Here is a 23,925-nt window from a genome sequence, read left to right as displayed (position 1 = left end):
ATTCTCCTGCCTCAGCCTCCCGAGTAGCTGGGATTACAGGTGCCTGCCACTACGCCTGGCTAATTTTTTATGTTTTTAGTAGAGATGGGGTTTCACCATGTCGGCCATGCTGGTCTCGAACTCCTGACCTCGTGACCCGCCTTCCTCAGCCTCCCAAAGTGCTGGGATTACAGGCGTGAGCCACTGTGCCTAGCCCTCTCTTTCTCTCTTATAGAGTTTCACTCTGTTGCCTAGGCTGGAGTACATTGGCACAATCATGAATCACTGCAGCCTCAACTTCCAGGCCTCAAACAATCCTCCTGTCTCAGCCTTCCAAGTAGCTAGGACCACAAGTGTGCACCACCATGCCTAGCTAATTATCTTACTTTTTGTAAAGATGGCATCTTACCATGTTTCCCAGGCTGGCTTTGAACTCCTGGGTTCAAGTGATTCGCCCACCTTGAGCTCCCAAAGTGCTGGGATTACAGGCAAGAACCACTGTGCCTGGCCTGAAATTTTCTGATTTGTATTCTAGTTTTTAAAAACAATTATCATTGGCTTGATTATATTTCTATCTCTATATATTACTCTTTCAAGAAGAGATAATCTGTTCATAGTAGTGTATATGTAGAGAGGACAAGGACTTTATAGACATATAAGACATTTTTACTTAGTAGATTAGTTTCAAATGGGATACTTTCTGAGGTACTTGTTGTATATTTAATTATTTAGTAATACTGAATTATTTTGTATACCTTTTGCCTCCAGAACTAGAATATAACTTTTTGAGAGGAGAGATAGTTATCTTTTTTGTGTCCCTCTCCTCTCTAGCAGAGCCCTGTGTATGTGATGGACTCTCACTTGAATGAGTGAATAGTTAGTACAGTTGGCCCTCCGTGTATCAGAGCATTCTACATCCACAGATTCAACCAACTGGAAAATATTTAGAAAAAATAACAGTACAACAATAAAAAATAATACAAATAAACATACAGTGTGACAAGTATTTACATAGCATTTACATGGTATTAGGTATTATAAGTAATCTAGAAATGATTTAAAATACAGTTGAACTCATTACACTTTATATACAGGTATCAAAATATCACATGTACCCCCAAAATATGTACAACTATTATATATCAATTTAAAAATGCTAGTCTTTCAGAAATGGAGAGAAAAAAAGAAAAAAATTATAGGAAAGAATCAGTTTTCAGATATCTGGGAAATTCCTCTTTATAATGCAAAAAAACTACTATCAAATTGTGAACATATACTTTTTTTTTTTTTTAAGATGGAATCTCTCTCTATTGCCCAGGCTGGAGTGCAATGGCGTGATCTCAGCTCACTGCAACCTCTGCCTCCCAGGTTCAAGCTATTCTCCTGTTTCAGCCTCCCAAGTAGCTGGGATCACAGGCACAAGCAGCCACGCCTGGCTAATTTTTTGTATTTTAGTAGAGACAGGGTTTCACCATGTTTCCCAGGCTGGTCCCAAACTCCCGAGCTCAGGCAGTCTACCCACCTTGGCCTCCCAAAGTGCTAGGATTATAGGCGTGAGCCACCGCACCTGGCTTCATATAATTTTAGCATAAAGTTAATTTTGACCCTCCCGGAAAAAAGTACAGTTGACCTTTGAACCACATGGGTTTGAGCTTCACAGGTTCACTTATACATGGATTATTTTCAAAAAATACAGTTGGCCCTCTGTATCTGTGACTTCCACATCTGCAACCAAAGGTGGATTGAAAATACAGGCCGGGGCCAAGGCAGTGGTTCACGCCTGTAATCTCAGCACTTTGGGAGGCTGAGGCAGGTGGATCACAAGGTCAGGAGATTGAGACCATCCTGGCCAACTTGGTGAAACCCCGTGTCTACTAAAAATACAAAATTAGCTGGGCATGGTGGCGCATGTATGTAATCCCAGCTACTCAGGAGGCTAAGGCAGGAGAATCGCTTGAGCCCAGGAAGTGGAGGTTGCAGTAAGCCAAGATCATGCTACTGTACCCAGCCTGGTGACTCAAAAAAAAAAAAAAGAAAGAAAGAAAAAGAAAACACAGGCTGGGAGCAGTGGCTCATACCTGTAATTCCAGCACTTTGGGAGACCAAGGTGGGAGGATCACTTGAGGTCGGGTGTTCATGACCAGCCTGGCCAACATGGCAAAACCCCATCTCTACTGAAAATACAAAACTTAGGCCTGCTGTGGTGGCTCATGCCTGTAATCCCAGCACTTTGGGAGGCCGAGGCGGGCAGATCACGAGGTCAGGAGATCGAGAGCATCCTGGCTGACACGGTGAAACCCTGTCTCTACTAAAAATACAAAAAATTAGTCAGATGTGGTGGTGGGCGCCTGTCGTCCCAGCTCCTTGGGAGGCTAAGGCAGGAGAATGGTGTGAACCCGGGAGGTGGAGCTTGCAGTGAGCCAAGATCACACCACTGTACTCCAGCCTGGGCGACAGAGCAAGACTCTGTCTCAAAAAAAAAAAAAAAAAAGAAAAAGAAAATACAAAAATTAGCCGGGCATTGTAGTGGGCACCTATAATCCCAGCTATTCAGGAGGGGAATCCCTTGAACCTGGGAGGCAGACGTTGCAGTGAGCTGAGATCATGCCACAACACTCTAACCTGGGCAACAGAGTGAGACTCTGTCTCAAAAAATAAATAAATAAATAAATAAATAAATAAATAAATAAATAAATACAGTATCTGCAGATGTGAAACCCAGATACGGAGAGCTGACTTTTCATATACTCCCTGAAGTACTTGAGTACACATGGATTTTGGTATTCATAGGGAGCCCTGGAACTAATTCCTTCTCAAATACTGAGTGATGACTGTATCCTTTTTGTTCTGGCCTTCTGGATATTGTTTTCCTACCCAAATCTTTCAAACCTCTCTGAAATAATATTTTAATTAGTCTATTGAAAAGAATGATAATATAGGTGCAAGTATATAATAATAATATTTTTCTTTCTCTTGAAGCTACGTATGGCAGTACTGACAGTAAGTACACACTCATTTAAAGACCAAGCCTCTGTCTCTATTTCGTTGTCTTTTGGCAAGTGAAACATTAAAACAGTACTCTCCCCCTTCCCCCCGACTTTTTCTTTTTATCTGTCTTGGAATTAAAGACAGGATCTATCAGAAGTTTTAATAAAAGATTATGAATTTTATATTTCTTTGGTATAACACCTGGGAAAATATATAGGCTGTACTATCTGCTTCATTTATTGGCTCTCAGGATTTTATTTTTTTAGTTACTTTACAGACTCCAGATTTTTTGTTTTTGAACTTTGGTAGACTCTTGAAATTTTGTACACCTCTGAGTTTAACATGGTATACATAGTTAAGAATAGAAAATGAGAAGATACCATTGAGAGTCTTAGGTCTATGATTTAGTGAACAAATTTTAAACCATAGTGGATTATTTAGAATTTATTTGTAGCTCAGTCATGGTAATTATGAATGCTTCATTATTAATTTCCTTTTATTCAGTGTTCACAGAATATTCTAAAGACTCTACATTCACAAAATAAGCATATCCTATCTCTAGCTTAAAATATATGTCTGTACTCAACTAATAGAGCACAATTGGACTCTATATAAAAAATGTATTTCATGAGGAGTAATCTAGTAAATTCCAGAAATTGAATGCTGTTTATTTTCCCTTATACAGCTTTACACAAATCCCATGGGATCTGAGGTAAGAACACACACAAACGTATAGGTGGGTAGTATATGTATATAATATTTTAAGATGTTTTTCTGAGTTGAGGTTATATATTATGTTGCTAGACTACCATATGAGCAGAGGAACTCACAGTGGGCTCTTTCAGTATATTTTACTCTAAACTTGACCAATCTCTTATTATGAGATTTTTCAAAAACTATCTAAGGGTATTGGGGAAAAAGGTATTGAGAAGAACTGAGCCTATTCCCTAACCTGTTGGCATTAAGAGTCTCTTAATGTATAAATGTATAAAACCACATTTTTTTCTTAAAAATTTTTAAAATTTAATTTTTATGGACTTTTTTTTCTGAGTCATGTAAAACCACATTTTATTATTTATTTAAACTGATTATGAATCCTTTCTGTTTATGGCCTTTTGGGAATATAAATGAGATATGGCGTAACTCTAATTTTCTTTTATGCCAGTTAAATTCTCCCCCTTTTCATGTTTTTATAGATTTTCAGAGCTTTACCTCTTTACTTCTCTCTTTAGATTTCTTCCCTCTGTTTAGGGTATCCGACTCATCTTCAAGACCAACTATGTTCAAATCTTATATGTAAGCCTCTTTGGCTATTTGGTCTATACTAACTTCTTTCTTTGAATTCTTTTTCCAGCAGAACCCCACAATTTAACACTCTCAATTGATTCATATTGATTACTTAATCTCCTCAACCAGATTGTGAATTCTTCTTCTTCTTCTTTTTTTTTTTAGAGTCTTGCTCTGTCACACAGGCTGGAGAGCAGTGGTGCAATCTCGGTTCACTGAGACCTCTGCCTCCCAGGTTCTAACAATTCTCCTGCCTCAGCCTTCTGAGTAGCTGGGACTACCGGCATGCACCACTATGCCCGGCTAATTTTTATATTTTTTATAATTTTAATTTTTATATTGTTAGTAGAGATGGGGTTTCACCATGTTGGCCAGGCTGGTCTCGAACTCCTGACCTCAAGTGATCTGCCTTCCTCAGCCTCCCAAAGTGCTGGGATTACAGGCATGAGCCATCATGCCCAGCCCAGATTGTGAATTCTTGAGGACAAGCGTCTTGTCTCATAGTCTTGGACACATAATAGTTACTTGTGCCACTTAGAATGTGGCTGTGGCACAGAAATGGAGGGAGAAAACTTGTGTTCTCTTCTCATTTTACTCCCTTTGTCTTTCTCCTAGTTTTCTTTCCTTTTTCTTTACTTTCAATTTTTGTTCTCTAAGCCTACACATTTGGCCTAACTGGTGCTATTCTAGACTAAATTATGCATTTTTAGCTCTTAATACTCTTTCTTTGCAAGATGACATGTAGCTGTTTAAACAAGGGGTAAGAAAACTGTTACATACAGTAGGTAGAAATTCCTCAATGCCCAAACTAGTTCTATCTTTTATTTGTCTCTTGTTTCGTTTCAAAATGCTTCCCCACCACACTGTAAGTTTGAAGGGAAGTTTCCCAAAATAAAACCTTCTGATAGTTACTAAATTGGTCATTTTCTTAGTGTAGTATGTATCATGTTTTCTTATGCATGAAAACTCCCTAGTTTGAAACCAGTGGTTTTTTGGAGGGTTAGTGAAATGCTAAGCAAATGGAGTTTAATTACAAAAAAAGTATTACAGAGTGGGAAGAAATGCGGGCATATATAATAATGAAGTTAGGAAACAAAAGCTTGTTATGTGGTAAGTTTTGAGCTATCATTTACAACCCAGGAAAAAAATATTTTGAATGTTTACAAAGTGTTCCCCTTATGGGTAGGTAGTGATTCCTAACCTGTGTGTTCATGGTATACTTTTTATTACTAAAAAATTCAGTAGCATATTGGATGATACTAAAACACTCAAAAGAGCCCAAACAAATCAGTAATAATTACAATGTAACTACTACTGTGATATAGCAATGTTCATAGGGCATAAAGAGCATCCACAAGTTACATTATTTTATGATTGCTACTTAGCATCAAGTCACTGATAAAACTACTTACCTCCCTGATCTCATTCTCTTATGTACTCACAGAACAACATTCTAACATAAACATCTTCTTTGGCATTTATCTCATATTGTGCCATGTTTCTTCAGTTGTATGCCTGGAAGTATATCCTTTCCTAAACAAAATTGCACAAACAATAACAATGTTTATATATGCCTGAAGCAAAAATACACTGGACAGGTGGATTAAAATTTGCAGCACTCTTGTGAAGAGTATGTCATGGTACAACAATTGAGAACCCCTGGCTTAAATCAAACAAGTGTGTGTCCCTAGTTCAGAAGACCAACTGAGTTTTCAGCATTCCACAAAGTTACGGTACTTCTGTGCTTGAAGTTTTGTTCTGGTTGCTCTATCTCATGAGGAAGATGACCAACAAAAGTAACTAAGCATCTAAGTAAACTAAGTACTAAAATAGAGAAGAGTGATAACGTAGCTTTTCTATAGGCACACACTACAAAATGAGTAGCAAGTATGAGTAAAGCATGTAAGACAAAATGTAAATAATAAAGATTTATGCAACTTAATGCATGTAAGACCATATGGAATTATTATATATGAATATTGTGAAGGCATAAATCTTATGGTTTCACTATCTATTCCTTTGTGCCTCTTTACCATTGGAGGTGATCAACACTCTTTATTTTTCATTTTTTTAAGAGACAGGCTCTCCCTCCGTCACCCAGGCTGGAGTGCAGTGGTGTGATCTTGGCTCATGGCAACCTTGACCTTCTAGGCCCAAGCAATGCTCCTACCTCAGCTTCCCAAGTAGCTGGGACTGCAGTTGTTCACCACGATGCCCAGTTATTTTTAAAAATTTTTGGAAATATGGAGTTATGTTTCCCCAGCTGGTCTGAAAGGATCCCCTTTCTTCAGCTGGGATTACAGGTGTGAGCCACTACACTTGGCCAACACTCACTTTTAATAGACTGCTTCATGAGCTTAACTGTAAGTGGCCCCTGTTTCTAGCCACAATATACTTTATTTTGGAAAATTTCTTTGTAGGATGAAACCCTAAGTAAGCATGAACTCTACTCTGGCCAAATATTTATTCATTCAGTAAATATTAATTGGGTTCCTTTTATGTGCCTAGAACTGTTCAAGGTATAAAAACACAGGAGTGAATGGGATAGGCAAGATCCCTGCTCTCTAGAAGCCTACATTCTTATGAGGTAGGATAAACAATAAATAAATAAATAAAAATTAGTACAAACAATTTCAGATAGACATAGTGCTATGAAGAAAATCTTTTAAAAAGGTAATGTACTAGAGAGTGCTGAAGTAGAGAATGAAGAAGGAGGGATTGGATGGCTGTGTTAGATTGGGCAGTTCCTAGGAGGCATCCCTGAGAGGCTACTGTTTGAGCTGATATGAATAACCAGAAGGAGTCAGCCCATGCAACCCTGTGAGGGGCAATGGCATGTGACAGGCCAAATAACACCATAGTTAACATCACAGGCACTGGAGTCAAATCGCGGTTCTACCACTTACTAGCTTCATCAATAACGAGAATAATATCTACTTCACAGTGTTGGCTACACAAGAATGAACTGATGTAAAATGTTTAGGGCAGTGCCTGAATATTATTATTATCACTAACTGGAGACCGCATGTTCCAGAGTATAGCTGTGCAAAAGCCCTAAGGCAGGAAGGAATCTTGGGAGTTTGAGCATAGAAAATGTACCATGAGCCTGGAGCTTAGCTGAGTGCAAGGGAAAGTGACCAGAGGTAAGGTCAGAGAGGGACACAAGGGACAGATGAGTAGGGCCTTGCAAGTCAACATAACTTTTGGATTTTATTTTAAGGGTGGTGAGAAGCTGACGGGATTTTAAGCAAAGGAGTGACATGGTCTGATTTGTATTTTCAAAAACTCCTTTTGGCTACGGAACAGAGAATGAGTATCAGATGGACTTGCGATTTGCTTTAGAGATAGACCTGAAAAGTCTTGCCAATGGGTTGCAATGTGGAGGCAGAAGGAAAGGCTGCATATGTTGCTGCTGCTTTGGCTTATGTGACTGTATTTAGTATGATTCATAGAAACCACTGATGAGCAGTTCAATGGTTCATCTTTATTAAGCAACACATTAGTCTGAAAAGTGTTACATGAGGTGTTAAGAATAGTGCCTGCTGTAAATATACCTTCCTAGATAAGCCAGTCAGACTGAAGTTAATTAAGGATTGGCATCTTCTGTAAAACAATTATAAATATAACTTTTACTAGTTGCTTCAGGGATCAAATAATAAAGTGTAAATAAAATTATCAACTACTAAAACAACCTACTCTTGTTACAATTTAAAAAAACAAAAGATCACTCAGAGCATTAAAAAGCTAGAGTTGATTGAGAAACATGGGCAGGCAGGAAGAATGGGCATTGTTTGCTTGGCAGAGCAATGACATCCAGCTTTGGCTAAGAGAGGACTCTGTTCATCTCGCCTATCTGGAGTGAACCTGTTGCTATAGGCTCCTCTAATCTCATCTGTCTCTCCTATTGTATTTACAAAGCAGTTTTCTGAACTTGATTTGATTTCTCAAGTAGACTGTCTTATTAGGAAAATACTTTTATCTTTTAAAATTAACTCCATTACAAATCAATCTCCTTAGAGTTTAAGCATCATGAGCCAATTTTCCCAAGACCTGATAACCTGTAATTAAGTTTCATGTTAAGGTTTAAGATGAGCAAAGCTGGGAGGCTTAAAGTAACAGAAACACTGAAACTTTTTCTGATCAGTCTGACATCCTCATTCTCACATTGTCAAGGATCAAATACTGAACCAGATGAATAAAGGACATTTTTTGTGTTTTGTTTTAAGCTTATACCCTTTACTTATCATTAGTACTTCTCCAGCTCTGTGGACATACTGTATGACATATCTGGATCAAACATTTGCTTCAACTACTAGATGTTTATTTTATTTTAATTTATTTATTTTAAAATTTTATTTATTTTTATATTTCAGTTTATTTTATTCTTTCTGTTCTATTCTATTCTATTCTATTCTATTCTATTCATTTTTTGAGATGGAGTCTTGCTCTGTCACCCAGGCTGGAATGCAGAGGAACAATCTCAGCTCATTGCAACCTCCGTTTCCTGGGTTCAAGCGATTCTCCTGCCTCAGCCTCCCGAGTAGCTGGGATTACAGGTTTGCACCACCACACTCGGCTAATTTTTGTATTTTTAGTAGAGACAGGGTTTCCTCACATTGGCCAGGCTGGTCTTGACCTCAAGTGATCTGCCTGCCTTGGTCTCCCAAAATGTTGGGATTATAGGCGTGAGCCACCATGCCCGGCCAGACATTCATTTTATTTTAAATGGAATCTGTCTCTTATGAGGAAATTTGTCCCCCTTTATTTCTAGTTTTCTTAACAGTGAGGAGAGCAGATAGTAGTAGTATCTAGTTTTTAGTGCAGGACTGAAAAAACAAGACTTGAAGTCAGAGATCAGGGCTCCTTTTCTAATTTTTTCTAGTTTTCCTGTTGCCGTTGTAGTCTTCCCTGAATTACTGCAGTAGCCTCTTAATTGCTCTCATGGTTTTTATTTCTTCCCCTCTGCACTTTTAAAGGAGCCAAGATGATGTTTTTAAAAATGCAAATAACTCACCTGCTTAAAACTCTTCTGTAGACTTCTGGCTTACTTAGAATGAAATCCAAACCCCTTACCATAGCCAACAAGGCCCCATAGTCTCCTTTATAACCTCATTTCCTGGGTTCTCCCCCTCGCTCACTGGTTTCCAGCCACTGGGCCTCCTCTCTGACCCTAGAAGAGGTGTCCCTTCCCACTTCAGAGCCTTCGCATTGCTATTCCCTCTGCCTGAGGCACCCCACCCCCAAGATCTGCACATAACTGACCCTTGAGGCTCAACTCAAACCTCACCTCTTCAGTAAGGGCTTCCTTGGCCCTTCCAAACCAAAGCAGCACTTGTCCCCTTCATGAACCTCTATCACAGCATCTGCTTCTTGTTCATAGCACTTACACTATTGGAGTTAGCTTATTTCATTTGTTTACTTTTTTACTGACTATTTCCTCTACTGGATTGTATGTATATTCCAGAAAAACAGGGACCTTTTCTGTCTTGTTCACCACTGTGACTCCAGTGCCTGGCACAAAGTAGACATTCAATACAACATTTGTTACGTGAATGAATGGTTTCTCAACTGGTTCCACTGTCATTTACCTAGTTGGATTAGATATTTGACTCTGTGATTTTGTTTTTCCAGCTTTAAAATGGTAATAATAGTATCTTTCATCTAATTTATTTTTAGCATGGAGGAGAAAAACTAGGTTGTCTTTATATTTGGAAATGTTACTCTTGAATAATGTGATACTGTGAAACAAACAGCTATATAGGAAGTATAGAAGGTACAGAGTGAAAATGCTCCTTGCTTATGATCAGGTAAGATTCTGGATTTCTTTTCTAAATTCTTTTTTTTCTTTATTTCCTTTGGTTTTTGTAGAAAGTGACTGAGATGTACCAGTTCAAATTCAAATACAAGAAAGAAGGAGCCACTATGGATTTTGACAGGTAGAATCTAACTGCTTAATGAACATGAGAAATAAGTAGGATTGAGGTAAACGTAAGCTTCTTGAGGCCAGACAAAGGCCTTATACTTCTTTTTAAATTTCCCCACAAACCCTATAGAAAACCACTATTATAAAAAGGAGCTGCAACAATTGTTTACATTCCTGAAATCCATGGATTAAGCTGGTGGGAATAGAGAAAATGGCAGGCAGCACAACGGTAGAAATTATATTAATAAGGTTGCCTACACGATGTTGATTGAATAACTCCATAAGGCTCTGTCTAGCCATTAATTCAAAGTTTCTCAACTGCTACGCCTAGATAGTGATCCTTTCCACACTCGAAATAGCAGACTGTGCCTAGGGTAGATAATACCCCTGGACTATTTGCTTGTATGCACAAATATTCTCATTTGCTTCCCCTAGTGTGTCATATAAATATCATTTTTTATGTGTCCTTGTATGAAAAGATTAGAACGCACTGCAGTTTCCTAATAAGTCGAAAATTCCAAGTTTTAGGTATCCTAATGGGTTAAATAGCAAACACAAGGACATTGAAGAGCAACATTAATTTTTCTTCCAGTAGCTTTTGGATTCAGACCTTCCAGGAGGGATGGAGAGCTAAGTATTGCTGATAAGATGGCACAGTAGTGGAAGGTACAGATGATGGTGAAAAACTCTGGATAGTAGAGGAATCCAAGTAAGGGGGATGGATGCCCCTGAAAGGAATGACTGATGAGAGACATGACCTAATTTTCAATTTTCCCTACTATTAGCTCTGGCTCATCATTTACCATGAACTTGAGGACTTTTCTCCAAGACTCACTCCCTTAATTATCGTTCCATTTGTAAAACCTACAGACAGCACTAGAATGTGAAGAGAATATCAGTTCCAAAAATGATAATTAAAATATTACCTTTTGTTAGCTAACATTTGTATAATACTTTATAGCTTTTACAGCAGCACTTTTCATACACATTTTCTCACATAAAAAGTCACCTTTACTCTCCAAAACTCAAAAATATACACTGATGGCCAGATTAAACTCTTGTTCTGAAGGCACATATGCCAATAGGTAAGCAGTAAAACAAAAATGACCAAATCTTTCACATGCTTAGGAGGAGAGAAGATGATGTATATTATTAATTTCCTAGAGAAGAAATATAGGCATTTGTTCAAATGGGAGTCCTGAATATGATTTTACTGATGTGTCCTGGAGGTTCCCATGAGCTATGTGCCTATAGCCCTTCATTCTGGTTACCTACATTTGAATTGGTTAAATGCTGGTTGGCAAAATTTTAAGTTGTTCAAAATTGGAAAAGGAGCTAATGTATTCACTTAGTAAATGTTTGCTTCATGAATTCACATTGTCTCCAAAGATCAGTTAGGGGAAAATCCAACAGTTCAATTACTTAGGGTTATTTTTCATATTAAGAGCTAACTGTGTGCACAGCATTGTGTAAATATATTGTAGTCATGGTCCTTTCTGGAAACTACTCAAATGTGAGACTTAATTGTGGAGATAAATAAAGTTTAGAATTGGAAGGTAATTTAGTCCAAATTATTCATTCATTCATTAATTCAACAAACGTTGATTGAATAGCTGGACACCAAACTCTGTACTGTGGAGATGAAAGATGTAGCCACTCACAGTCTAGAGAAGGACAGTTATCCTGAGGATAAGATGAGGGTATTATCGGAGAAGACTTCCTTGAAGAGTCTGCATGTGAGCTAGGTATTAGAGGATAAATTTAGGACAGTCAGGAAGAGAAGTGGAAAAATGAACAGTACAAGCAAAGTGAACAGCGTATGCAAATACTGTGAGTGAGAGGAAACTGGGCAATAGCTGCAGATGAGGATGGAGGTGAGGATGTGATGGACTGTGAAAGGAATTGTATACACACTGTCTTTGAATTTGATTGAAAGGTGATGGATATAATAGAAGAATTCTAAGTAAGAAGGTGACATGAACAGATTTTCCTATTAGTAATATTATTTCAGCAGTGATACGGAGAATATTTTGTAGTATGGACAAGAAGGAAAGCAGGAAAAATAGCCACTGTAGTAATCAATGCAAGAGTGAGGAAGGGATACTTTTGTGAGATAATCGGATGGTAGAAAGGCCCAGAGCTGGTGATTGATTTTATTTGTCTTTACACTTATCTCACAAATGAGCTAACTGACCTAGAGTGTGTCTAAATGACTTGACCAAGGTCATTCAGCTAGTTATCAGCAGAGCTGATATTAGATGTCAGGTCACCTAATTCCAAATTTGTTGTTCTTACTATTGTGGTATATGATTTTTTGCAAATCAAATTTTTAAAAAGATGATATTTTAAATGCTTTTAGGGAATTTGCTACTTAAGAAAGTCTTTGTATGTACATTGTAAAAAGTACCACCACTGCCCTAATTTACATTCTAAAAAAAGTCTCAAAATGTCTTAATGTTTAATTTATATTTATTTAATCACATAGTCAAAAGTTTTGTTCCTTTTGGGATAGATTGCCAATATTGTATATGATCGAAAAGTATGCTTTCTATGTAGTCACAGCAGCAGTACAAGCTTTGAAAGTGGAACAAACAATGAAGATATTAAGAAAGCCAGTGTTCTACTGATCCGTAAATTGTATATACTGATGCAGGACCTTGAGCCACTTCCTAATAATGTTGTACTTACTATGAAACTCCACTACTATAATGCAGGTAGGTAGAGAACTTTAGACAAATTCCTTCTTAAGTGCTGAGCTAATATTTTATATAAGTAGAAAGATTTTGCAAGCATCTGAAAGAGAAGTCTGTTGCTACTCATGAAAGATTAATCTGACTTGTTCTATTGAAACTCAGTTTTCATGGCTTTTTGCCCTTTTCATTTCGCAGTGACCCCACATGATTACCAACCCCTCGGTTTTAAAGAAGAGATAAATTCACACTTCCTGCTGTTTGACAAGGAGCCTATCAATGTGCAAGTGGGATTTGTCTCCACTGGCTTTCATAGCATGAAAGTAAAAGTCATGACAGAGGCTACCAAAGTGACTGATTTGGAGAACAATCTGTTTCGGGAGAACAGCACTACTGAGCTCGTCCATCAGGGTCTAGACTGTGATGAGGAAGAAGAATGCAATGACCATGTAAGGCAAAGCTTTAGTGATTTTCTATTGCATCAGTTAAACATAACTGATATTTTTCAGTTTCTACCCTGGGTAGAATACAGTGTGCCAGCTATAAAAACTGAAACAAAACCAGTCTCCGACATCAAAGAGTTTTTAATCTAAAAATGTTTAATCTTCTAAAAGGAAATATACTTTATTAGATGAAATTGTCCATAACTAGGAGGAAAAAGATTTTCTAATATATTTATTTTATTAAAGATATCATAAATTTAGAAAATTTGAGGTTTTCTTTCCTTCATTTATAAATGACATATTTTTAGGATTGAAAAATATTCTAGGTATTTATTCATACTCATTGGAAGTATAAATCAGTCCTTGATACTGGCATAATTGGATGGTAGGAGTTGGGGAAGATAAATTTTATGGATGAACCCAAGTCAGAATGAAAACAAATAATAGTCAACTTCTGATTATGTGGAGGAAGACAAGCTTTGGGGCTAACTCACTGGGGAAAATCAGGGGGTTGGTGGGGTTGGAGCCAGGGGAGCCAAACAGTCAGTTCTCTGAGCCCTTTATCCTCGCATTTCCACCAATAGATACTTGGAGTTAGATTCTTGCTAGGGTCCCATTGTGCTCTAGGTAACTCCACACCCTTAACTGGCTGTTGTCTGGATAATAATGTTAACTGCATAACAACATTGTATTAAAAGGGTTCTGAGTTAGACAAAAAATTTTCAGTAGGAAGGGATGCTATAAGATCTTTTCAGGAGATATTTTAAGATTGGAATGATAACTGATTTACTTAACATAATTTGAGTCTTACTTAAAGATAGATTACTGTACTAGGTAACTTCTGAAGGTTCCTTCTAGTTCTTTAACTCTGTATTATGTTTAATACATTGAAAAGAGGTTCTAGTTCCAGTTTTAATTCAATTAATATAAATAATACAACCAAACAAGCAACAGATTGTTTTTTTCATTTTTAGTGCTTTCTCGATGTTAGACATAAAAATGACTTTGGATTTTGGATTTCCTCTTCCAATTTCACTCAAGGAAGACATAGCTAACATAGAAAGGGTTAAAAAAATGAAGGTTAAGAAAAGAATGTTTCAGTTAGTTTTTTGTTGTTGTTGTTGTTGTTGTTGTTTCTGAGACAGGGTCTCGCTCTGTTGCCCAGGCTGAAGTACAGTGGCAGAACCATGGCTCACTGGTGCCTCAATTTATCAAGGAATCCTCCTACCTCAGCCTCTTGAGTAGCTGGGACTATAAGCACATGACACCACACCTGGGTGATTTTTTATTTTTTAATTTTTTGTAGAGACAAGGGTCTCACTATGTTACCAGGGCTGGTCTCAAACTCCTGGGCTCAAGCAATCCTACTTTGACCTCCCAAAGTGCTGGGATTACAGGTATGAGCCACCACACTCGGCCTCAGCTAAGTATTTATTTATTTATTTATTTATTTAGGGAAAGAGTCTCGTTCTGTTGTCCAGGCTTGAGTGCCGGAGTGCAGTAGTCGATCACAGCTCACTGCAGCCTTGACCTTCTGGTCCCAAGTGACCCTTTCACCTCAGCCTCCAGAGTAACTGAGACCATAGGTGTGCGCCCCCACACCCAGCTAATTTTTTAGTTTTTGTAGAGACAGGGCCTCCCTGTGTTGTCCAGGCTGATCTTGAACTCCTGGGCGACAGTGATCCTCCTGCCTTGGCCTCTCAAAGTGCTAGGATTATACCGCACCTGGTTAGATTTTTGTCTTTTAATTAAGAATTAGTTTCTTTTTTTATCAAATGAAAGCAGGACAGCCTAAGAATGCATAGTTCAACTGATAGATTAAATAAGGAATGTGACAATCCTTTTCAAGCATACATTTAGTTGAAACTATATGTATTATATGGACTTTGTGGTAAACTCAGTTGATTGAAGTTCCTCTCTCAGCCAACCAAACATATGAGAGAATTTAGTAAGTCTAGTCAAGTGGTTACTGTCACTTTCCCACTAAGGATTCCTTTTTGTTTTCCTTCACGGAATACATGGAACACACACTCACACACACACACATTCATACATGTGTATACATATGTAGAACCTTTATTTCTTTTAAAAATTTTATTTTGAGATATATCATATATAGAATAGAGTACATAAAAATAGTATGTACAGTTTAAAGAATAATAAGAACATCCATATGTCCTCCATTTAGGCTAAGATGTAGAACATTGCTACTCCCTTAGAAGTCACCACGTATCCCTTCCTCATTGCACGCCCCCTGAAGGTAACCACTCTCCTGACCTTCATGATAACCTTTCCGTTACTCTTCTTTATAGTTTTGCCATGGATGAGTACATCTACTCATTTTAAATTTTTATATCAAAGTAATCATACTCTGAGTATTCTCCTATAATTTTCTTCTTTTGCTTGAACCTCTACGTGGAGATTTAGCCATTGTGGTGTTGTTCTTTCATTTTCACTGCTGTAGAGTATTCTACTCTTGATAGACATTCTTTTTAATTGTCATAAACATTAATGTACATACCTCTTGGTACAACTGTCAAAGAATGTCTCTTGGGAATATATGAAACAGTTCTAGGCTTGTGTATTTTCAACTTTATTAGGTAATGCAAAACTATTTTCCAAAGTGGTCGTCGTACCAATTTACTTGCTACCCCCTGTGGAGGAGAGTGCCCTACATTCTTGCCAACACTTATTGTCAGAGTTTATGTTTCCTGCCAGTCTGCTAGATGTGAAATGGTAATGCCTCATGATGTTAATTTGAATTTCCCTGATTATTTGTGTGTTTGTGCCTCTTTGGCCATCCTATTTTGCTCATATTAAACAGCTGTTCATGTCTTTCATGCATTTGTCTATCAGGTTGTTTATCTTTTCCTCAATGGTTTAAAAAATATGTGCTTAGTAATAATTCCTTTTCACTCATTTATGTTGCAATATTTTTTTCATGTTTGTGGCTCATCTTTTCACTTTTTTTCTTTTCTTTTTTTTTTTTTTTTTTTTTTTTTTTTTGAGACAGAGTTTCGCTCTTGTTGCCCAGGCCTGAGTGCAATGGCACGATCTCAGCTCACGGTAACCTTCCGCCTCCTGGGTTCAAGCGATTCTCCTGCCTCAGCCTCCTGAGTAGCTGGGATTGCAGGCATGTGCCACCATGCCCAGCTAATTTTGTATTTTTAGTAGAGGCAGGGTTTCTCCATGTTGGTCAGGCTGGTCTCGAGCTCCCGACCTCAGATGATCCACCCGCCTAGGCCTCCCAAAGTGCTGGGATTACAGGCATGAGCCACTGTGCCCGGCTCATCTTTTCACTTTCTTTAAGAGGTCTTTTGAGAAATATAAGTTTTTAACTTTAATATAGTCTATCCTTTAATATGTGCTTTTGGATATCCTTAAGAAATCCTCTACCTGAGGTCACTAATAATATTCTCATATTTTATTCTAAAAGTTTTAACATTTTTCTTTTTACATTTAGGTTTATAATCCACTTAAAGTTTATTTTTATTTATGGAGTGAAATAGACCAGACCCTCTTAACATTTTTAAATTCAAGAATAATAAACATACAGTAAAACATATGTATCAGTGATACAGCTCAATAAATATTCACAAACTGAACACTAGAGCTCGGATGAGGGTGACACAAGCAAGGTGCCTGGGGAGCATATTTTAAGGAAGATCTCAGGTGCCAAGAGTAAGGACCTCCTGAAATTTTGACCCCTGGATACCTTGCTAGCTTTGTCTTTGTCGCAGCCCTACTGAATAAATATGTGAAATCAGCACTCAGATCAATAAATAGAATTCTTCCAGACCCCGAGAAACCCCCAGTCTTACTTTACAGTCACTATTCTACTCAACAAGAATATTGCTATCCTGACTTCTATTTGCATAGATTAGTTTCTCCTCTTTATTTTATAGACATGGAATCATAGAGTGTGGACTTTTTTTTTTTTTTTTTTTTTGAAACGGAGTCTTGCACTGTTTCCCAGGCTGGAGTATAGTGGTGAGATTTCTGTTCTGCTCACTGCAAGTTCCGCCTCCCGGGTTCACGCCATTCTCCTGCCTCAGCAGCTGGGACTACAGGCGCCTGCCACCACATCCAGCTAATTTTTTGTATTTTTGGTAGAGATGGGGTTTCACATGTTGGCCAGGATGGTCTTGATCTCCTGACCTCTTGATCAGCCCGCCTCGGCCTTCCAAAGTGCTGGGATTACAGACGTGAGCCACCACACAGGGCCGAATATGGGCCATTTTTTCAGTTAACATTATGTTGTGAGATTTACCCATATTTTTACATGTTGTTGTAGACCATCCTGACAATTTATTCATTCTATTGTTAATGGCAATTTATTCATTATAATGTTAATTTGGATAATTTCTAATTTTTGTCTATGATGGATAGAAATGCTTGGAATATTCTGGAACATGTTTTTTTAGGGAAATAACTACACATTTCTGGTGGGAATAGAATTACTAGGAGTAGAATTGCTGGGTCAAAGGGTATGTGTATATTTAGTTTTAACAGATAGTACAAAATAGTTTCCAAAGTATTTGTGCCAATTTACACTCCCACCAGCAATGTATGAGAGTTGTGGTTGCTTTACATCCTCACTAACCCTTGACATTTTCCATTGTTAAGATTTTATCCATTCTGGTGGGTGTGCAGTGGTATGTCATATTGGTTTTAATTTGCATTTCCCTGATGACTAATGAAGAGGAGCACCTTTTTATATGTTTATTGGCCATGTTGAATATTTTCTTTTGTGAAGGATCTGTTCAAATTGTTTGCCCCTCCCCTGCCTTTTTTTCTCTTGGATTGTCTTTCATTCTTACTGATTTGTAGGAGCTCTGCATATATATTCTGCATATATTTGTTGGATACATGTATTGTGAATATCTTCTTCAACCTTGTGAGTTGTTTTCTTAATGAGGTGTTTTATGAACAGAAGTTCTTAATTTTAATGTATTCTGATTATCAATCTTTTCAGCTATATTCAGAAGTTTTTGGTACTGTTTAAGACATTTTTACCTGCTTCAAAATTTACAGAGATGTACTCTATGTTTTTCTCTAAAAAAGGGAAATAACTACAGAAGCAGAAGAGAAATTTTTAAAGTTATAAAAACCTCCCTGAATAACTTCATACCAAAAAATATGAATACCTGCCCTTTCTCTCCTCTACCTTCAGGTATTCATATATTTTGTTATAAAATTATTAGTGGAGGTCTCATAATTTTTAAAATATCTTCTATTTCTGTAGTTATTTCCCTTTTTTCATATCTAGTGCTGTTCATTTGTGTCTCATTTGTTTTCCTTTATTATGTTTGCCAAAAATTAGTATATTTTATTAGTCTTTTCAAAAAGCCATCTTTTGGTTGTGCTGATCACTTCTATTGCTTTGTTTGTTTTCCATTTCATTTACAAGTGATCCTCCCACCTCAGCCTCACAAGTAGCTATGACTATAAATGAGTGCCACCACACCTGGCTAATTTTTTTTTTTTTTTTTGATACGGAGTCTTGCTGTGTCACCCAGGCTGGAGTGCAGTGGCCCGATCTCGGCTCACTGCAACCTCCGCTTCCCTGGTTCAAGTGATTATCCTGCCTCAGCCTCCTGAATAGCTGGGATTATAGGCATGTGCCATCACACCCAGCTAATTTTTGTATTTTTAGTAGAGTTGGGGTTTCACAATGTTGGTCAGCTGGTCTCGAACTCCTGACTTCATGATCTGCCCACCTCGGCCTCCCAAAGTGCTGGGATTACAGGCGTGAGCCACCATGCCCAGCCTCATTTTTGTATTTGTTTTAGAGATAGGATTTCATCATGTTGCCCAGTTTGGTCTCAGATTCCTGAGCTCAAGCCATCTGCTGGTCTTGGTCTCCTAAAGTGCTGGGATTATAGGCGTGGGCCATCACGCCCAGCTCATCTTTGTCTTTTTCTATTTCTCTGGTTTGGTTTGTCTTTCTGATGCCAAATTGTACTTCCATAAATGTATAGACATGAGTGTCCTACAGGTACCTTAGATTCAACATCTTCAAATGGAATTTTAACTTCTGAACAAACACACACTTCCTCATCCTAGGTTCCTTATCTTGGTATTGCACCATCACTTTTCTAAGCAACCCAACCAGGAACATGTTCAACTCTTATTTTCTCCTCACTTCCTACATTCTTTTGGTACACCATTTCCGTGTGTTTTGCCTTTGAAGTATTTCCCAAATCTAGCACTGTTACCACTGTGCTGATGCAGGATGTCATCATTGCTTTCTTGGTGATAGTTGAGTCTTCTAACTGGGTCTCCTTGATGTCATCATTGCCTCTCCAGTCTGTCTTCCAGGGTGCCAGAGAGCGAGGCACTCAAATATTTGAAATATTTTAAGTTGATTTATTTTGTGTAGTTGCGAAGGGCAGAATGAGAACCAGTAGATGAAAATTATGTTGATTTTGGCTCAATAGGAGGAAGAATTTTCTCTTTAAAAATTTTAAAGAAATATTATTATAACATTAAAGTAATTTAAAAAGCAATGGAAATCTTCCACTGTCCCACCATCCTATCAATACTGTTATTTTTATATGTCCCATCCTCTCCAGTATTTTTTCATTGATTTATATATTTGTATGTGGTTTTAATCATGGTGTCTGTGAATTTATTTTACTTTCATACTTATTATTGATTTTGTAAATATGTTCCACCTTAATCTTTATATTTTTAATTTTAATGACGTCTTGTTTTATTTAGGCACTCTACCATTTCCCTACTTTGAAACATTTAGGTTAATTCCTGATTTTGCTATTATAAAGTGTTGTAATAAATACCTTTGTACACACGAAAGCATTTAAAAATTTTTTCTACGAATATAGTATCAGGAGTGAAATTTACAGAGCTTGAACATTTGTATGGCTCTCAAATGAGTAGTACCAAATCATTTTCCAGAAGCTGCCAACTTCTCCACCTCCTCAGAGTGAGTTTTCTAACAATGACAACTACTTAACAAACCTGGTTGCCTTGTGTAGGGGTGAACTCCAGTGTCACCAGCTGTGCTCAAGTGCAGATATATACGTGTGTTCAAGATAGAGTAGATGATTATCTCTAGGGTGTTGCAAAAGTAAAATCATGATTTAGAGGGAAAGTTGAACTAGATTGACTTCTGAGATATCTTTCATGCTAAGATTCTCTGGGATATTTTTTGAATTCCTATTAAGAGAATAATGCCCTGGCGGGGCGCGTTGGCTCATGCCTGTAACCCTAGCACTTTGGGAGGCTGAGGCGGGCAGATCACAAGGTCAGGAGATCAAGACCATCCTGGCTAACACAGTGAAACCCCGTCTCTACTAAAAATATTAAAAAATTAGCTGGGCGTGGTGGGGGGTGCCTGTAGTCCCAGCTACTCAGGAGGCTGAGGCAGGAGAATGGCGAAAACCCGGGAGGCGGAGCTTGCAGTGAGCCGAGATTGCGCCACTGCACTCCAGCCTGAGCCACAGAGCGAGACTCCGTCTCAAAAAAAAAAAAAGAGAATAATGCCCTGCTAAGCACTGTGAGGAAAACAAAGACATACAAGATATAGCCTGTGCCCTTTAGAATTGTGGCTGAAGAGATAACCCCTACACAATGTAATAAAAAGATAATACTAGAGAATGTATGAATGATAGAAATAATATTAACAATTTTGAGCACTCTCAGAGCTTTACATATATTATCACTTTCAATCTTCCTAGCTATTTTATAAGGTAGATACTATTGTTATCTTCATTTTACAAATGAGGAAACTGAGCCAGAGAAATTAGCCCAAGACTCTATACATAGTGGATATGTAACAGGGGCAGAATTCAAACCCAGGCAGTTGAACTCCAAAGTACTAAGGTTACAGAAAAAAGAATAAATTGGCACTGTGTGGGAAAGTTTCATAAAATGGATGTTTTTTTTGTTTTTTTGGTTTTTTTCTGAGATGCAGTCTCACTATGTTTTCCAGGCTGGTCTTGAACTCCTGGGCTCAAGCAATCCTCCCACTTCAGCCTTCCATGTACCTGAGATTATAGGCATGTGTCACCATGCCTAGCTTGATTTGGTGATTTTGTGGATGAATAATATTTTGATTGGCAGTGATCATGGCAGAGGACATTCCAGGCAAGTTGGAAAGTCCAGTATGGTAGCATCAGAAATTCTGTCTCTGTGACTTAGAATTACAATACTGAATGTTCCACGCCTTTCCTGTATCCTACAGGGCTTTGCTGAAATTTCTTTACTCTTGGTAGTCTCTAACTCAAAGATTTTTTTAAACTATAAAAATAATTTCTAATTTAAGTTTTATTTAAAATTAAAATAGAAGGTTTATAAAATTTTGATCCAACAGCTTACACTGCTTTTCTACCAATGATCTATAGTAAAGACAGGATTTAACACAATTATATTGTTGTGAGACTGTTGAAAATAGAAAGATTTTAATGCAATTTTCTTTTTCGGGTTATTCCTTATTCCAGTCACAGAAAGGCAAATATAACAGAGTTTCTACTAATAGTTGAAATTATTCAATAATTGTACTATTCACTTTCTGGTGTGATTGTTAAGATCCAAGGAATAATGTGAAAGTGAGATTATAATTTGGCAATGGATTCAGAATTGATAAAAGCACACATGCTTGAAACTTAAGAATTCTTAAATTATAAGAACTCTAAAAACCTAACTCCACTTGAAAAATAGAACATGGAATTGTCCAAGGAATCCCACGACAATACAGGGTTCAGTAAGCCTGTCTGAAAAACTCTGTCCTAACTGTGTCCTTATTATTTAATCTGCTCCCCACAACATTTTCAGGACAGGTCTCCATTCTTTTTTCTTTTTTCTTTTTTTTTATGAGACAGGATCATACTCTGTCACCCAGGTTGGAGTGCAGTGGCGTGATCTCAGCTCACTGCAATCTCTGCCTCCTGGTATCGAGCCACTCTCCCACCTCAGCCACCCAAGTAACTGGGACTACGCGTGCATGCCACCATGTCTAGCTAATTTTTATATGTTTTACAGAGACAGCGTTTCGCCATGTTGCCCAGGCTGGTCTCCAACTCCTGAGGTCAAGCAACCCACCCACCTCTGCCTCCGCCTCCCAAAGTGCTGGGATTACAGGCAAAAGCCACCATGCCTGGCCAGGTCTGCCTTCCTGATAGGGGTGTTTTAGGCCTAAGCTGTAGCTAGTAAGGCTACACAAACAGAAAGGCACTTCACATAACTCTGGGAAGTTGGGTTTTTTTCCCTGTCATAGTCAACTGGACAGATAGAAGTAGACATACACACTGAAGACAACTTCCCCTAAAGACCCTTAGACAGGTTTCTTCAAAGAACTGACCTGTATGGTGCTAATCAACATATGTTCTGTAATTTGTTGTAGAATCTTACTTAAACTTATGCTGTTTAAATGCTGAGGGAAAAGTACTTCTTTCTAGTAGAGATAGTTAACCCAGTCTCCTTAAAAAACTCTAGTAATTACTTACACAGACAGTGATAAAAAGATGGAGGGCTAATGTTGGCCCAAATCTATTTTGAAGATTAAATCTAGTTTATTAAGTCATTATAGTTCTTTGAGAATTAATATTTTAACCATATTTTTAGGCAGGGGTCTACTATAATTTTCTAATTTTCTGAAGTACTTATGTGTCTTTATACCTCCAAATACAGTTGCTAGACACTCTCTGCAGGCTTTTTTCTAGGCCTTTCTTTTGTAACTAGAAATCTTGATCCAGAATGGTATTTTTTTCATCTGTGACATATTAATTTCACTGAAGCATAAATAATTCATATAAATGATGTTTTTTTTTGAGGATGAGCTAAAGGCAGAGAATACTGTCTTCTTATAAAAGCCTCTAGTATTTTTAAAGTTTATTCGATAGTTTATCATTTGATTTAGTTACAATGAATGGCTTGCTTTTTAAGCATATCCCAAACATACACACTCTATTACACTATTTTCTAAGTGTAATAAAAATGATTTGCATTTTGCCTAGATTTTTGCATCTTATTTCAATTTAAAAATAATGTTTTAAGATAGCTTTTTTCTTTTTTATGAATTCCACAAAAGAATCCACAAATTATAACAATATGTCGTTTACCTAATGTGTTCTTTCCCTCCATGAAGCTCATTTCTCACTCTTTTGTGCCAGCACACTTAAGTAAAAAGCAAATGATTTATTTTTAAGAAATTAGAATATAAAGCACATTGTTTCCAAGGTAAATGGCAGCATTTAAGTGTGGACTAGAAAGATAGTTTTCTGAATTCCTTAGAATTGCTTTGTATTCCAGATAGATTAAAACAAGACCTTTTCATTCAAAACCTATTGTTTTCCACTAAACTCTGAACTGAAATTTTGCGTTTTTTGAGGTATAGTCTGATGATTTTCATAGCATCACATCTCCTGAAGCATATATGCCTTCTTTGATACAACATAGTGTTGGCAATAATATCTCAGATTCTTGGAAGTGGGATTGATTATTGAAAGCACTGGAAGAGGCACATTATTTACAGAAAATATTCAGCCTTAAAAAACACACATATTGGCCGGGCGCGGTGGCTCACGCCTGTAATCCCAGCACTTTGGGAGGCCGAGACAAGCGGATCACAAGGTCAGGAGATCGAGACCATCCT

The 23,925-nt window shown here is 37.6% G+C and overlaps 1 protein-coding gene across 3 annotated transcripts in view; it reads left to right on the top strand.

The window, feature by feature from the left end:
- The window catches only part of HORMAD2 (HORMA domain containing 2), a 103,514-nt gene that overhangs the window by 39,805 nt on the left and 39,784 nt on the right, over nucleotides 1-23,925 (top strand). For all 3 annotated transcript variants that reach the window (XM_011979103.1, XM_011979105.1, XM_011979104.1), the window contains 5 exons: nucleotides 2,959-2,979; nucleotides 3,653-3,679; nucleotides 10,123-10,190; nucleotides 12,734-12,891; nucleotides 13,066-13,316. In XM_011979103.1, coding sequence (XP_011834493.1) covers nucleotides 2,959-2,979; nucleotides 3,653-3,679; nucleotides 10,123-10,190; nucleotides 12,734-12,891; nucleotides 13,066-13,316 — 525 coding nt within the window. The remainder of the gene's footprint in view (nucleotides 1-2,958; nucleotides 2,980-3,652; nucleotides 3,680-10,122; nucleotides 10,191-12,733; nucleotides 12,892-13,065; nucleotides 13,317-23,925) is intronic.

The sequence above is a fragment of the Mandrillus leucophaeus genome, unplaced genomic scaffold, assembly GCF_000951045.1.
Source record: "Mandrillus leucophaeus isolate KB7577 unplaced genomic scaffold, Mleu.le_1.0 Scaffold2, whole genome shotgun sequence".
Classification (NCBI taxonomy): Eukaryota; Metazoa; Chordata; class Mammalia; order Primates; family Cercopithecidae; genus Mandrillus; species Mandrillus leucophaeus.
The sequence above is the reverse complement of the archived record's forward strand: the minus strand, read 5'-3'. Positions and strand labels throughout refer to the sequence as shown.